This window comes from Acinonyx jubatus, chromosome E2 (assembly GCF_027475565.1).
Source record: "Acinonyx jubatus isolate Ajub_Pintada_27869175 chromosome E2, VMU_Ajub_asm_v1.0, whole genome shotgun sequence".
In the NCBI taxonomy this organism is placed as follows: domain Eukaryota; kingdom Metazoa; phylum Chordata; class Mammalia; order Carnivora; family Felidae; genus Acinonyx; species Acinonyx jubatus.
Window position 1 is genome coordinate 53,354,968 of NC_069396.1, and position 12,904 is coordinate 53,367,871.

Sequence of the window (12,904 nt, forward strand, 5' to 3'; positions counted from 1 at the left end):
GATAAATGCCGTGGGTTAGGACAGAAAAGAATATGATACACTAAAGAACCAGGTAGAGTGGAGAAGAACCAGACACAAAGCAGGGGGACAGAAATGATCAGAGTGGGGGCGCCTGGGTGGCTCTGCCCCTTAAGAGTCTGACTCTTGATCTTGGCTCAGGTCATGATCTCGCAGTTCGTGAGTTCGAGGCCAGCATTGGGCTATGCACTGTCAGTGCAGAGCCTGCTTGGGACTCTCCCTCCTTCTCTGTCCCTCCTCCACTTGTGCTCGCTCTCTCTCTCTCTCAGAATAAATAAATAAACTTAATAATAAAAAAAAAGAAATGATCAGAGTGGCTCCCACTAACAAGGAGGAGGGCGGTTCTGTGAACCTGTCATTTCAGTCGTTCATGTGTGGGTGGCACCTGTCCTGCCCCCCCCCCCCCCCCCCCCCCGGATCACACAGTGTCAAGCGCATCTCTCACCCTGGACCTGGGACTCGGAACACACTTTGAGAAACGTTGCGCTACAGACCAGCAGCCCCCGATGTGTCTTGTACTCCCGGGTTGGTTCAGCAGAGAAGGGGACCCGTGTAGCGCTGCTTGTTGGCGGGGGGGGGGGGGGGGGGGGGGGGGGGGGGGGGGGGGGGGGGGGGGGCCTGACTGTTCTAGGCGCTTCACAAGCGTTAGCTCATACACCCATTGCAAAGACCCCGTGAGGCAGGGGCTCTTATCATCCCCGATAGCAGAGGACACTGTTGTGCCTGCCTGAGGCCACACAGCTGGCGGGTGGCAGAGCCGCCACTGGAATCCGGAAGCGGGCCCTGCTTGCTCGGTTCGGGGCAAGTGGAGCAGCCATTCCCCTCCCCTCCCCCCAGGTGAAGCCGCTGCTGCAGGTGACGCGGCAGGATGAGGTGCTGCAGGCGCGGGCCCAGGAGCTCCAGAAGGTGCAGGAGCTGCAGCAGCAGAGCGCCCGCGAGGTGGGCGAGCTCCAGGGCCGCCTGGCACAGGTAAGGGGCGGGGCCGCGGGTGGAGCCAGGGCCTGGGGGCGGGGCCGCGGGTGGAGCCAGGGCCTGGGGGCGGGGCTCCCAGCTGAGCCGTGGAGGCTGTGGGGTGAGAGTGCGGGGCAGAGCTGAATGGAAACCGTCGGGGTGCTGTTGGGCTGTGATGTGCAGGAGGCAGGGCCCTGGGGTGCAGCCGGGGTATGGGGTGGGGGACTGGCTCCTGCGGAACCCGGATGCTCAGGGGGCCTGGCTCCAGCGTCGGGGCAGGGCAGGGGCCGGCCTTGGGGCAGGGCTAGGGTATGCAGGCGGTCAACTTTTCATGGTTTCCAGCTTTTCTGGTGGCTTCTAAGTAATGGTGAAGTGAACCCCTTCTTGAGTGTTTTTCTGTTTGCTTTTGCTGAATTATTTCCTTTGGTTCAATTTCTGGGCGTAGGAGTGTTAAATGAAATGTGAGATGGTAGAAAGGCCTCTCTGGGCCTATTTGGAAGGTGGATTGGAGAGGGAGAGACTGGAGGCAGGGAGGCTGGGGAGGAGGCTGGGGAGAGAGTCCACTGGGAGAGGATAAGTAAGGCCTAAGCTTGTGGGGCCGCGGGGCCAGAGAGGAGGGGGCAGGGCAGAGAGAGTCCTGGGACAGTGGGTACAGGGCTGGGGACGGATGGGCTGTGAGGAGGTGAAGGAGAGGGCAGCCCCCGGGGGTCTGACCTGGTGACCCCGGGGGGGATGGAGGTCATCCCCAGATGGGGACCTGGAGGAAGGCCCTCCAGGCATCAAAGAGCAAAGCAGGGGTGCCTGGGTGGCTCAGTTGATTAAGCCTCTGATTCTTGGTTTTGGCTCAGGTCATGATCTCACGGTTCGTGAGTTCGAGCCCCACATTGGGCTCTGCGCTGTCAGCGTAGAGCTTGCTTGGGATCTTCTCTCTCCCTCTCCCTCTGCCCCTCCCCTGCTCGTGCTCTCTCTCTGTCTCTCTCTCTCAAAATAAATAAACTTAAAAAAAAAAAGAGCAAAGCGAATCAGGAGGCAGGAGGGACCCGGTGCTCCCCTGAGACTGTCCTGGGAGTGGTGCCTGCTGAGCGCTGACCTCCCACCCTGCCCGCAGCTGGAAGAGGAGCGCACCCGCCTAGCAGAGCAACTGCGGGCAGAGGCAGAGCTGTGTGCCGAGGCCGAGGAGACGCGCGGGCGGCTGGCAGCCCGCAAGCAGGAGCTGGAGCTGGTGGTGTCGGAGCTGGAGGCCCGCGTGGGCGAGGAGGAGGAGTGCAGCCGCCAGCTGCAAACCGAGAAGAAGAGACTGCAGCAGCATATACAGGTCGGCCTCTGCGTGCCCACGGGTCGCCCCTCCCCGTGCCCGTCTGTCTACCTTGGCAACCTTGGCTTGTGCAAACCCCTGTCTCTTTGGGCCATGAATTTGCAGAAAAGTCGACTCAAAGTGGCTTAAGCAAAAAAAAAAATTCTGTCTCTCTCTCTCTCTTTTTTTTTTTTTTGGTTCCAATAATGGGAGACTCCAGAATGCATAAGCTTCAGGCATGGCTGGATCCAGCTGCTATCCTTTGAACTCTTTCTCTGTCCCTCTCCTGGCTCCGTTTGTCTCTAGGTTGCTGCATTCCCAGGCTGGCTGCCCTGTCATTGTTCCCCTTCAAAACCCAGTGTGTGTTTTACACTTATGGTACCTTTGGATTCGGATGCTAAGTTTTCACTGGCAGTGAAACTTCACCTGCGTTTATGTTTTATGACTTCTTCGTTTGAAAAGGTGGATTTAGGTACCCGAGTTATTCCGTACTTAAAATTTTTTCCCAGTGATTCACCGAGTGTCTGCTTTTAAATTTAAATGAAATAACATTTAAATAAGCTGGTAAAGGCAGTTCCTCAGTCATACTGACCACATTTCAGGAGACTCGGGACAGATAAGACAGCGGTTTATTAAATACAGCCTGCGGGAGGCAGACACCGCACCCCCAGAGAGCCACACAGGAGTTGGACTCAGGAATAGAATGAATAGGCCACAGCCGTGGGAGGCAGGCTGTGTCGTAACGAGAGGTTGAGGTGACCCCTGGTTCCTGCAGGAGGATGTGATTGGTTTGTTTGAATAATTAGTCCACCAAGAGGGCACAAGCCAGCGCTGTGCCCGGTCCCCGTGATACGGAGGGTTATGGGGCCAGGGGAGGGTGGGTGGGCGGAAGACATGTGGTTAGACCATTATGGGTCCTTCCAAGACCAGATAGGGAGGCAGCCCATAATACTGAACCCTTTTATAAAAAGTGGAGGTTTCATGGACATACAGTGTAATATTAGCTTCAGGTGTAGGACATGGTGAGTCAGTATTCACGTATGTTGCAAAGCGATCACCATCTAGTTAATATCCGGCACCTTACACAGTAACAAAAATTTTTTTTTCCAGTGTGAGAACTTTTTAAAAAAATTTTTATTTAGTTTTGAAGGAGAGAGGGATGGAGTGTGAGTGGGGGAGGGGCAGAGACACAGAACCTGAAGCAGGCCCCAGGCTCTGAGCTGTCAGCACGGAACCTGACACGGGGCTCGAACTCACGCACTGTGAGATCGTGGCCTGAGTGGAAGTCAGACGCTAAACTGATTGAGCCACCCCTAGGTGCCCCTCTGTTGTGAAAACTTTTAAGATCTAGTATTTTAGGGGCACCTGGGCGGCTCAGTCAGTTAAGCATCCGACTTCCGCTCAGGTCACGATCTCACGGTTTGTGAGTTCGAGCCCCACGTCGGGCTCTGGGCTGACAGCGCAGAGCCCCCTTCGGATCCTGTGTCCCCCTCTCTCTCTGGCGCTTATGCTGTCAAAAATAAACAAACATTAAAAAAAAAGATCTATCTTAGCAAGTCTCAAATACACAATACAGTACCATGAACCACAGTCACGCTGTGTGTTACATCCCTAGAACTTATTTACTTTATAACTAGAAGTTCGTACCTTTTGACCCCCTTCGTTGGCTCTTCCTCCCCCAGACTCCACCCTCAGCAACCACCCACCTGTTCTGTGTATCCGTGAGCTCAGTTTTTGTTCTTGTTTTTTAGATCCACATACGAATGAGATCGTACGGTGGTCTCTCTCTCTCTGACTTACGTTACTTAGCGTAATGCCCTTGACATCCATCCATGCTGTCCCACAACCTTAATTTCCGGTCCTCATACCACACGTTGCCACATGTGCCTGGGCGGTGCCACAGGGGACAGTGCCCATCTCTAGGATATGTTCATTATGTTTCTGGTTTATAGTCTTCATGCACACACAAGAACGTGATTTCCAGGGGCACCTGCGTGGCTCAGTGAGTTAAGCGTCTGACTCTCGGTTTCCGCTCCAGTCATGACCTTGCGGTTCGCGAGTTCGAGCCCCGCATCAGGCTCTGCCCTGGCAGCTCGAAGCCTGCTCGAGATTCTCTCTCTCTCTCTCTCTCTCTCTCTCTCTGCTCTTCCCCCACTCGTCTCCGTCTCTCTCAAAAATAAATAAATAAACTTAAAAAAGGAAGAAGAACGTGATTTCCATAAGGACAAAGATTTCTCATCTACCCTCGGTGCCTAGAACGGTGCCTGGCTCACACCGGGTACTCCGTGAAGGCTCAGGGCTCATGGATGAAAACAGGAAGACCAGTAGAGGCTTGATCCTTCCCAGCCTCGCCCAGAGTGTGGACCTGAGTCACGAGCCCTAGGGGCTTGGGACCGTCCCCTCCACTCTAGCCGTCACATCACACCCTAACCCCTGGGTCCTGATCTCTCCTCCCCACGCCCCCTCCAGGAGCTGGAGAACCACCTTGAGGCAGAGGAAGGGGCGCGGCAGAAGCTGCAGCTGGAGAAGGTGACCACGGAGGCCAAGCTGAAGAAATTTGAGGAAGATCTGGTACTCTTAGAAGATCAGAATGCCAAGCTGAGCAAGGTCAGTGGCCTGTGAGCCCCCAAGGGCAGAAGGCGGTGGGTGCACTGGGGGCGCGTGGGTCTCTCTCTCCGTCTTCCCCACCTCTAGGGGTCTCCGGCTCGCAGTCTCAGCCGTGTCTCCCTTTGACCCTTTCTCTTCATACCTTCGCCCAAGCAGGTATTTATTGAGCAACTACTGTGTGTCATTATCTATCGCTGATAGATCGTAAGACCCCCCCCACCCCCAGAGCCACGTGACTGAAGACAAGCACCATTTCATTACGTCCCATCCTTCTGTGGGTCAGCCATGGCTCTCTTAGGCAGTCACTGTGATGTGGCTGGGTGTGGACGTCTCGTGTCTCGATGCTCCTTTGTGTGGCTTCTGTCCCCACAGGAGAGCCTGAATTTCTTAAAAAAAATTTTTTCTTTAACGTTTATTCATTTTTGAGAGACAGAGACAGAGCGTGAGGGAGGGAGGGACAGAGAGAGGGAGACACGGAATCTGAAGCAGGCTGCAGGCTCCGAGCTGTCAGCACAGAGCCCGACGCGGGGCTCGAACGCACAAACTGTGAGATCTTGACCTGAGCCAAAGTCGGACGCTCAACTGACAGAGCCACCCAGGCGCCCCGAGCCTGGATTTCTTAACTGACAGCTCAGGGCTCTGAGGAGGGGAAGCAAAAGCCTCCAGGCCCTGTAGGAGCCTCTGGAACTGACAGAGCACCACTTACGCTGAATTCTATAGATCAGGGGTTGGCCTGGCAAATACTGTCCGTAAAAGGCCAGACAGCAACTATTTCACACTCTGAAGGCCTCTGTGTTTCTGTCACAAGCACTCACTTCTGCCGTTATAGCGTGAAAGCAGCCGCAGATCGTACATGGTCCAACAAGCGTGACTGTGTCCCAATAAAACTTTATTTATAAAAATAGGTGGTGGGCCAGATTTGTTTGACCTGCACACTGTGGTTTGCAGACCGCTGAACTTAAAGCCCTCATAGGCTCAGCCCAGATTCACTGGGTTTAAATTAGACTCTGTCCCTGGGTGGGGACGTGGTGAAGAATCAGCCGCCACCTTTAACCCGTCACAGCGAGGACTAGGCTAGGCACAGGGTATATGGCAATGGCATTGAACAAACTAGAAAACCATTCATGTCCTCACAGGGAGATGGGGGAAAGGGATGCTAGATGAGTCACCACAGGGAATAAATATAATCACATATCGTGCACAGTTATGAACTGTTAGGGACGCCTGCGGTTACGCTCAATCCGTTAAGCATCTGACTTCGGCTCAGGTCATGATCTCACAGTTGGTGAGTTCGAGCCCCACGTCGGGCTCTGTGCTGTCAGCGCAGAGCCCCTCTTCAGATCCTCTCTTCTCCCTTCTCTCTATTGCTACCCCGCTTGCTCTCTCTCTCTTAAAAATAAATAAACATTAAAAAAACTGTTAGAAAAGAAGACTATGAAGGTCCCTCCACTGTTCTAGGGGTAGTCAGGGAAGCCTTCCTCGACGCAGTGAAGCCTGAGATGAGAGGTCAAAGACGCACAGGGGTTTTCTGGAACGTTCCTTTGGTGCAATGGCTATTCTATTCTCCTCTGTTCTATTTCTTTCTTTTCTTTTAAGTTTTTTAATGTTTATTTAATTTTGAGAGAGAGAGAGAGAGAGAGTGCGAGCAGGGGAGGGACAGAGAGAGAGTGAGACACAGAATCCGAAGCAGGCTCCAGACTCCGAGCCGTCAGCCCAGAGCCCGATGCGGGGCTCGAACCCACGAACAGCGAGATCATGACCTGAGCCGAAGTCGGGCGCTCAACCAACTGAGCCACCCAGGCGCCCCTCTATTTCTTTTTAAGGGTAGTGCGAACACAGTGCATTGGTTTCCAGAACCACTCACGGTCTGAAAAGTGCTTCTCAAATGCTAACGTGTGCAGGAATCCCATGGAACGCTTGTTAAAATGCAGATTCTGATCCCGTGGGTCTGGGGTGCAGCCTGACATGCAGCATTTCCAAAAAGCTCCCGTTCGGTGCCGATGCCGCTGGCCCACAAACCATACTCTGAGCCGTATGGATCCAGGAGGCACTGGAGTGCGCCCGCCCTGCAAGGATGTTCGCGCAGTGTTGTTTACAATCGCAAAAACGAATTGGAAGGAACCTCAGTGCCCACGAGTGGGCAAGCGGGTCAATGAATGCCTGGGGTGCATGGAACCATGGCATCTACCTGGTGGTTACTGGGTGTGAACCGGTGGGCGGGTCTGCGGACCCAAGAGAGATGGGAGAGGAGGGAAGGGTTTGGGAGCAGAAGGCTCAGGGAAGGGTGGAGATGAGCGTGGAGGGGGGCTGTCCTGACCGCCCCCACACTCCCCACGTCCCTCAGGAGCGGAGGCTGCTGGAGGAGCGTCTGGCCGAGTTCTCGTCGCAGGCGGCGGAGGAGGAGGAGAAGATCAAGAGCCTCAATAAGCTTCGACTCAAATACGAGGCCACGATTGCGGACATGGAGGGTGAGCGCCGCCCCCCGGGGAAGCCAGGGGAGCCTGCACAGGGTGGGGGGGGCCTGTGCGCGCTCCGCGGCCCGGGGTGGTGGTGGGGACGTTGGAGGAGCCTCCTGCGTTCTGGGGGGCGGGGTGGATGTTGGGTGAGTCTCCTGCGCTATGGAGCCTCAGCGGTCCAATCTGTTAAATGGGGGTCAGGAAAGATGGCTCGAGACAGATTGGGTGCCTTCCCAGCTCTTAGGTGATTTCTGTCACTCTCGATGGCCGTTCTCTTGCTCTCTCCATGGCGTCTTGGGTCACCCTCTCTCTCTGACCGTCCCACTGTTTTAGACACACGGTGGGCTCTCCGCCCCTTGCTATGGACTCAGTCACAGAAGCAGAAGGGACAGGGTGCAGGAGGAGGCTGCGGAGGCAGAGAGGGGAGGACAGGGCAGAGACAGGCACTGAGCAGGAGCAGGGCAGTCACTTGGGGGTGAGGAGGAGAGGACAGCACCTGGGGGTCCGGCCCAGGGTCCGCGACGTTGGAAAGGGGGGGGCGCAGAGGGAGATGCCTTGCGGCGGCTTTCCCCCCACCCTGGCCACTGCCGGGGGCGGGGCCGCGGGTCTCGGGGAGCCGCCGGGCGCTGGGGGCGGCGCCCCGGTGCGTGACCCCCCCACTCCCGCCCCCAGACCGCCTGCGGAAGGAGGAGAAGGGCCGCCAGGAGCTGGAGAAGCTGAAGCGGCGGCTGGACGGGGAGAGCTCGGAGCTGCAGGAGCAGATGGCCGAGCAGCAGCAGCGCGCGGAGGAGCTGCGGGCCCAGCTGGGCCGCAAGGACGTGGAACTGCAGGCTGCCCTGGCCAGGTGCGGGGGGCGGGGACGCGCGCGGGGCTCCCCAGGGAGCCTCCACCCGCGCCCTCGGAGCCTCAGTGTCCCCTCCTGTGAACTGGACCTGGCGAGAGCCCCAAGGCCGCCTGGTTAGGGAGAGGGCGGACCGAGGCCCCGCCGGTCTAGTAACTTGCCCGGGTCCGGGCGCGAAACAGGATCAGCCGTGATCCGACAAGCGCCGTGCCCGCGAGAGGAATCGCATTATTAGAATCCCGGGCATTCGCAATCAGGGAGCACCTACTGTGCGCCAGATTCCGTGCTCGGTATTTGCGAATGCTTTTTCCCCCGCTGTGCTTCCCGCCGTCGCAGAGCCCTTGGTTATCGGTGCAGCTCAGGGTCAGAGTCGTTAAAACGTGGGGAAAAGCGTGTGTCTTACCATCAGCGATGCGAGAGGTTGTGTGCGTGGTTAAGAGCGCGCACCGTTGTCTGGCCCCCGGGTTCACGCTCGGGCCCCGCCCACTGCTGCCCACCTGACCTCGCTCCTGGGGCATCGCCTCCCTGGCCTCGGTTTCTTCGTCGGGAAAATGGGTGAGATTGCAGGAGGTGCCTAGGTGATTCAGTCGGTTGTGTCAGACTCTTGATTTCAGCTCAGGTCATGATCTTACAGCTCGTGAGTTCAAGCCCTGTGCGGGGCTCTGCGCCGACAGCTCGGAGCCTGCTTGGGATTCTTTCTCTCTCCCTCTCTCTGTCCCTCCCCCACGCATGCTCTCTCTCGCTAAATTAAAACCAAAAAAATTTTTTTTTTTTAAATGGGAGCGATTTCTTCTAAGGTTAGTGTGGGGATTAAATAAGAAAGCGCTGATAAAACGCTGGGTGTCCCCTAAGCCCTCGGCTAACGCGGGTGTGTCTGTTACTGTTTCTCCTTATTTTATTCACCCATTATCATTATGTTTTCTTTTTTTTTTAATTGAGGGCAATTTTATGTAACCATTTTATTTTTTGTAAAGATTTTATTTAAAAACTTTTTTTTAATGTTTATTCATCTTTGAGAGAGAGAGAGAGACAGAGTGTGAGTAGGTAAAGGGCAGAGAAAGAGGGAGACACAGAACCCGAAGCAGCCTCCAGGATCCGAGCTGTCAGCACAGAGCCCAATGCGGTGCGCAAACTCATGAACCGTGAGATCATGACCTGAGCCAAAGTCAGATGCTTCACGAGGGAGCCCCCCAGGTGCCCCATGAGCAATTTCACCCGCGGTCCATGCTGTCCCTCCATTCGGCTTCTCTTTGCAAGAGGCCGTGTCTCACGGGGGCCATGAGGCAGGCTGCTGGGGTCAGCTCTGCCACTTGCTGACCGTGTGACCTGGGCAAGTATTTTCCCACTCTGTACCTCAGTTTCCTCATTCGGTGTGGTCATTAAATGAGACGATAAAGCAAAGGGTCATATGTGGCAGGAGCTCGGTAAGCGTCCCTGTGGTTACTCGTGGTGTCATTCCCATTTTACAGCTGAGAAAACCGAGGCTCTGAGTACTGAGCATGTGCCCAAGGGCTGAGCTGGGATTTCACCCCGGGATGGGCCGCCCCCAAATCCACACCAAGCCTCCCCGCCCCCAGAAATCATCCCTGCCCTCTGCCTGTCCCCGTACCAACTCCGTGGCCCCTGTCCCCCCCCAGGGCGGAGGAGGAAGGCGGGGCCCGGGCCCAGCTGCTCAAATCCCTGCGGGAGGCGCAAGCAGGGCTGGCCGAGGCCCAGGAGGACCTGGAGACCGAGCGGGCGGCCAGGGCCAAGGCAGAGAAGCAGCGCAGGGACCTGGGCGAGGAGCTGGAGGCGCTACGGAGCGAGCTGGAGGACACGCTGGATTCCACCAACGCGCAGCAGGAGCTCCGGTGAGGCCGGGCTGCCCTGCGGGTGGCACAGCCGGGGTCCGTGAGGGGCAGGGGCGGGGCGAGGGGCGGTGGGGAGAAGGACTTGAGGCGCGAGCCCTCCATGGACGCAAAGGTTTAGCCATTCACCAGTTGATTATGGAACATCAGCTCTGCCCCTAGTCTGGGCCAAGCTGGGGGAAGGAGATGAGTCAGACACAGGGGTTTGCCAGGAACTGCCCGGCAGATTCTGGCAAAGGGACCCAATCGAGAACAAAGTGTGCTCTAAGGGAGCAGCACAGGGCATTGTGGGTGGAAAGAGAAAGCCCCTAAACCGTGTCTGTGGAGGAAGTCCAGGAAGACTTCCTTTGAGAAAGGGCCTTTTGGGTAGGGTTTTGAAGGATGCGCAGGAGTTCACCCTCAAAGCCACACTCCTCCCACGGTTCCCGCCCAGACCCCTTAGGGAATGTAGAGTGAGGTCCTCCTCCTTGAAGGGAAACAATCAAAGGAGGCATACCCAGCTGTCAAGAGGACTCCCCCAAAGGCCCTGCCTCTCTTCTGAAATGCTGTTCCCTGTTCGCCTCCTTCAATGCAAGGTCCAAGAGGGAGCAGGAGGTGACGGAGTTGAAGAAGGCTCTGGAGGAGGAGACGCGTGTTCACGAAGTGGCGGTGCAGGAGCTGAGACAGCGCCACGGCCAGGCCCTGGGAGAGCTGGCCGAACAGCTGGAACAGGCCCGGAGGGTGGGTTGGGACAGGAAAGGGGGCTTCTGAGGGGCTGCGGGAGGGGGAGCCAGGAGCAGAGGAGGGGCTTCCTGGTTCTAGGCCGGCTCGTGTTTCCTCGTGTGTCCATTTTGCTCTTGTTTCATTTCATTCGGCAAACGTGGAGCAAATACCATGTTCTGGGGGTGGTCCTGGGGACCCCGTGGTGTATCAGACTGCTCTCTGTGGTGGAGCTCACATGTTAGCGGGAGAGGCAAAGACTGAACAATATCGACACATTCATGATATATACTGGGAGAAACATACATCTGAGTGGAAAACCGAAGGAGGTGGGGGGTGAGCCATCCAGTGCCACAGGGAAGCATGTTTCAGGCCGCCGGAACAGCCAGTGCAAAGGCCCTGGGGCAGGAAGGTGTCTGGGGATTTAAGGACCAGTGAGGCGTTCCAGGCAGAGGGATCAGCCAGCGCCAAGACCCTGAAGCAGGAGTTTGCCCGGTGGAGGGAGGAAGCATAAATCTTCGCCGGTCTCTCTCCCTTGCCAGAGCAAAGGTACGTGGGAGAAGACCCGGATGGCCCTGGAGGCCGAGGTGTCTGAGCTACGGGCGGAGCTGAGCAGTCTGCAGACCTCGCGTCAGGAGGGCGAGCAGCGCAGGCGCCGCCTGGAGTCCCAGCTGCAGGAGGTGCAGGGCCGGGCCGGCGACGGGGAGCGGGCACGAGCAGAGGCTACAGAGAAGCTGCAGCGAGCCCAGGTGAGGAGTGGGGCAGCCGGGCCACCTCTCTGGGCTTCGGTTTGCTCCACGGCAGCCCTGTCGTCCCTTCCAACTCCTCCAACACAGTCACGCATGAGTAGCTAGTGTTTGGTGAGCAAATACTCTGTACCGAATATCCTGTGTATTTCACCAAATCTTCCCGACTTCTCCTTTGAAGGAAGTGCTAATATGGTTCCCATTTTACACACAAGGAAACCGAGGCCCAGGGAGGTGAAGCTGATTGTCCAAGACCCCTCCAGAGCCTAAAGTCAAACCCAGGCATGCCTGAGCCTGTACCTCTTAACCCTACCATGACTCCCACCCTCCTAGAAGCCGTAAACAATCCGTATTCTGATTGGAAAAGCCCAGTGTGAACGCGTGGAACTGTGTGGGGACAATATCACACTGTGACTGTTTAAAGAAATGCAGCCCTTTTAAAAAATGTTTACTTATTTTTGAGAGAGAGAGACAGAGCACAAGCGGGGGAGGGAAAGAGAGAGAGGGAGACACAGAATCTGAAACAGGCTCCAGGCTCCGAGCTGTCAGCAGAGAGCCCGATGGACGCGGGGCTCGAACCCATGAACTGCGAGATCACGACCTGAGCTGAAGTCGGACACTCAACCGGCGGAGCCACTCAGGCGCCCCAAGAAATGCGGACTTTTAAATTTTAATCTTACTATGCTTTTTAACTAAATGACCGATACTTTTGCGGTACTGAGAATATACAAAGAAGCAGAAAAAACGAAGGGAAGAGCGAATTGTAATTGTCCAACTCCTCCAGGGGAAAACATCATTACAGTTTTTAGTGTCCAAATTAAAAGTAGTGCGTTGGGGTTAGGGTAAAAAATTAAGCTGCTATCACAAAGGCATCCTGGAATCCATCAGCTTAAATAAAAGGCATGTGTCTTTCCCTCTCGAGAAGGAGACTCAGGGCAGGCAGTGGAGGCCAGCAGGATACTATGCTCCACGAGGTCAGCCCAGATCCCGGTTCCTTAGTTTGTCGATTTGATGACCCCTGAGAGCATTGTCGTCTTCAGAGTCGGATCTGGGTTATGGGCACATCTGGGATCCTGCTTAGGAAGCGGGAAAGAGAGGAAGTGACAAAATGTGCATCCATCACTCTGCTTGTATTCCATTGGCCATAACACAATCTGAGCCACCCAGGCACCCCGAATGTTTTTTTTTTAATTTTTTTTTTGACGTTTTATTTATTTTTGAGACAGAGAGAGACAGAGCATGAACGGGGGAGGGGCAGAGAGAGAGGGAGACACAGAATCGGAAGCAGGCACCGGGCTCTGAGCCATCAGCCCAGAGCCCGATGCGGGGCTCGAACTCACGGACCGCGAGATCGTGACCTGAGCCGAAGTCGGACGCTCAACCGACTGAGCCACCCAGGCGCCCCCCGAATATTTTTTTAAGTAATCTCTACACCCAGCGTGGGA

General features: G+C 56.0%; 1 protein-coding gene across 5 annotated transcripts in view; it reads left to right on the forward strand.

The window, feature by feature from the left end:
* MYH14 (myosin heavy chain 14) overlaps positions 1-12,904 on the forward strand; it is a 102,520-nt gene that overhangs the window by 63,568 nt on the left and 26,048 nt on the right. For all 5 annotated transcript variants that reach the window (XM_053210909.1, XM_027037024.2, XM_053210912.1 and 2 more), the window contains 8 exons: positions 856-987; positions 2,078-2,284; positions 4,733-4,870; positions 7,215-7,338; positions 7,999-8,170; positions 9,805-10,017; positions 10,590-10,734; positions 11,256-11,462. In XM_053210909.1, the coding sequence (XP_053066884.1) occupies positions 856-987; positions 2,078-2,284; positions 4,733-4,870; positions 7,215-7,338; positions 7,999-8,170; positions 9,805-10,017; positions 10,590-10,734; positions 11,256-11,462 (1,338 nt within the window). The remainder of the gene's footprint in view (positions 1-855; positions 988-2,077; positions 2,285-4,732; positions 4,871-7,214; positions 7,339-7,998; positions 8,171-9,804; positions 10,018-10,589; positions 10,735-11,255; positions 11,463-12,904) is intronic.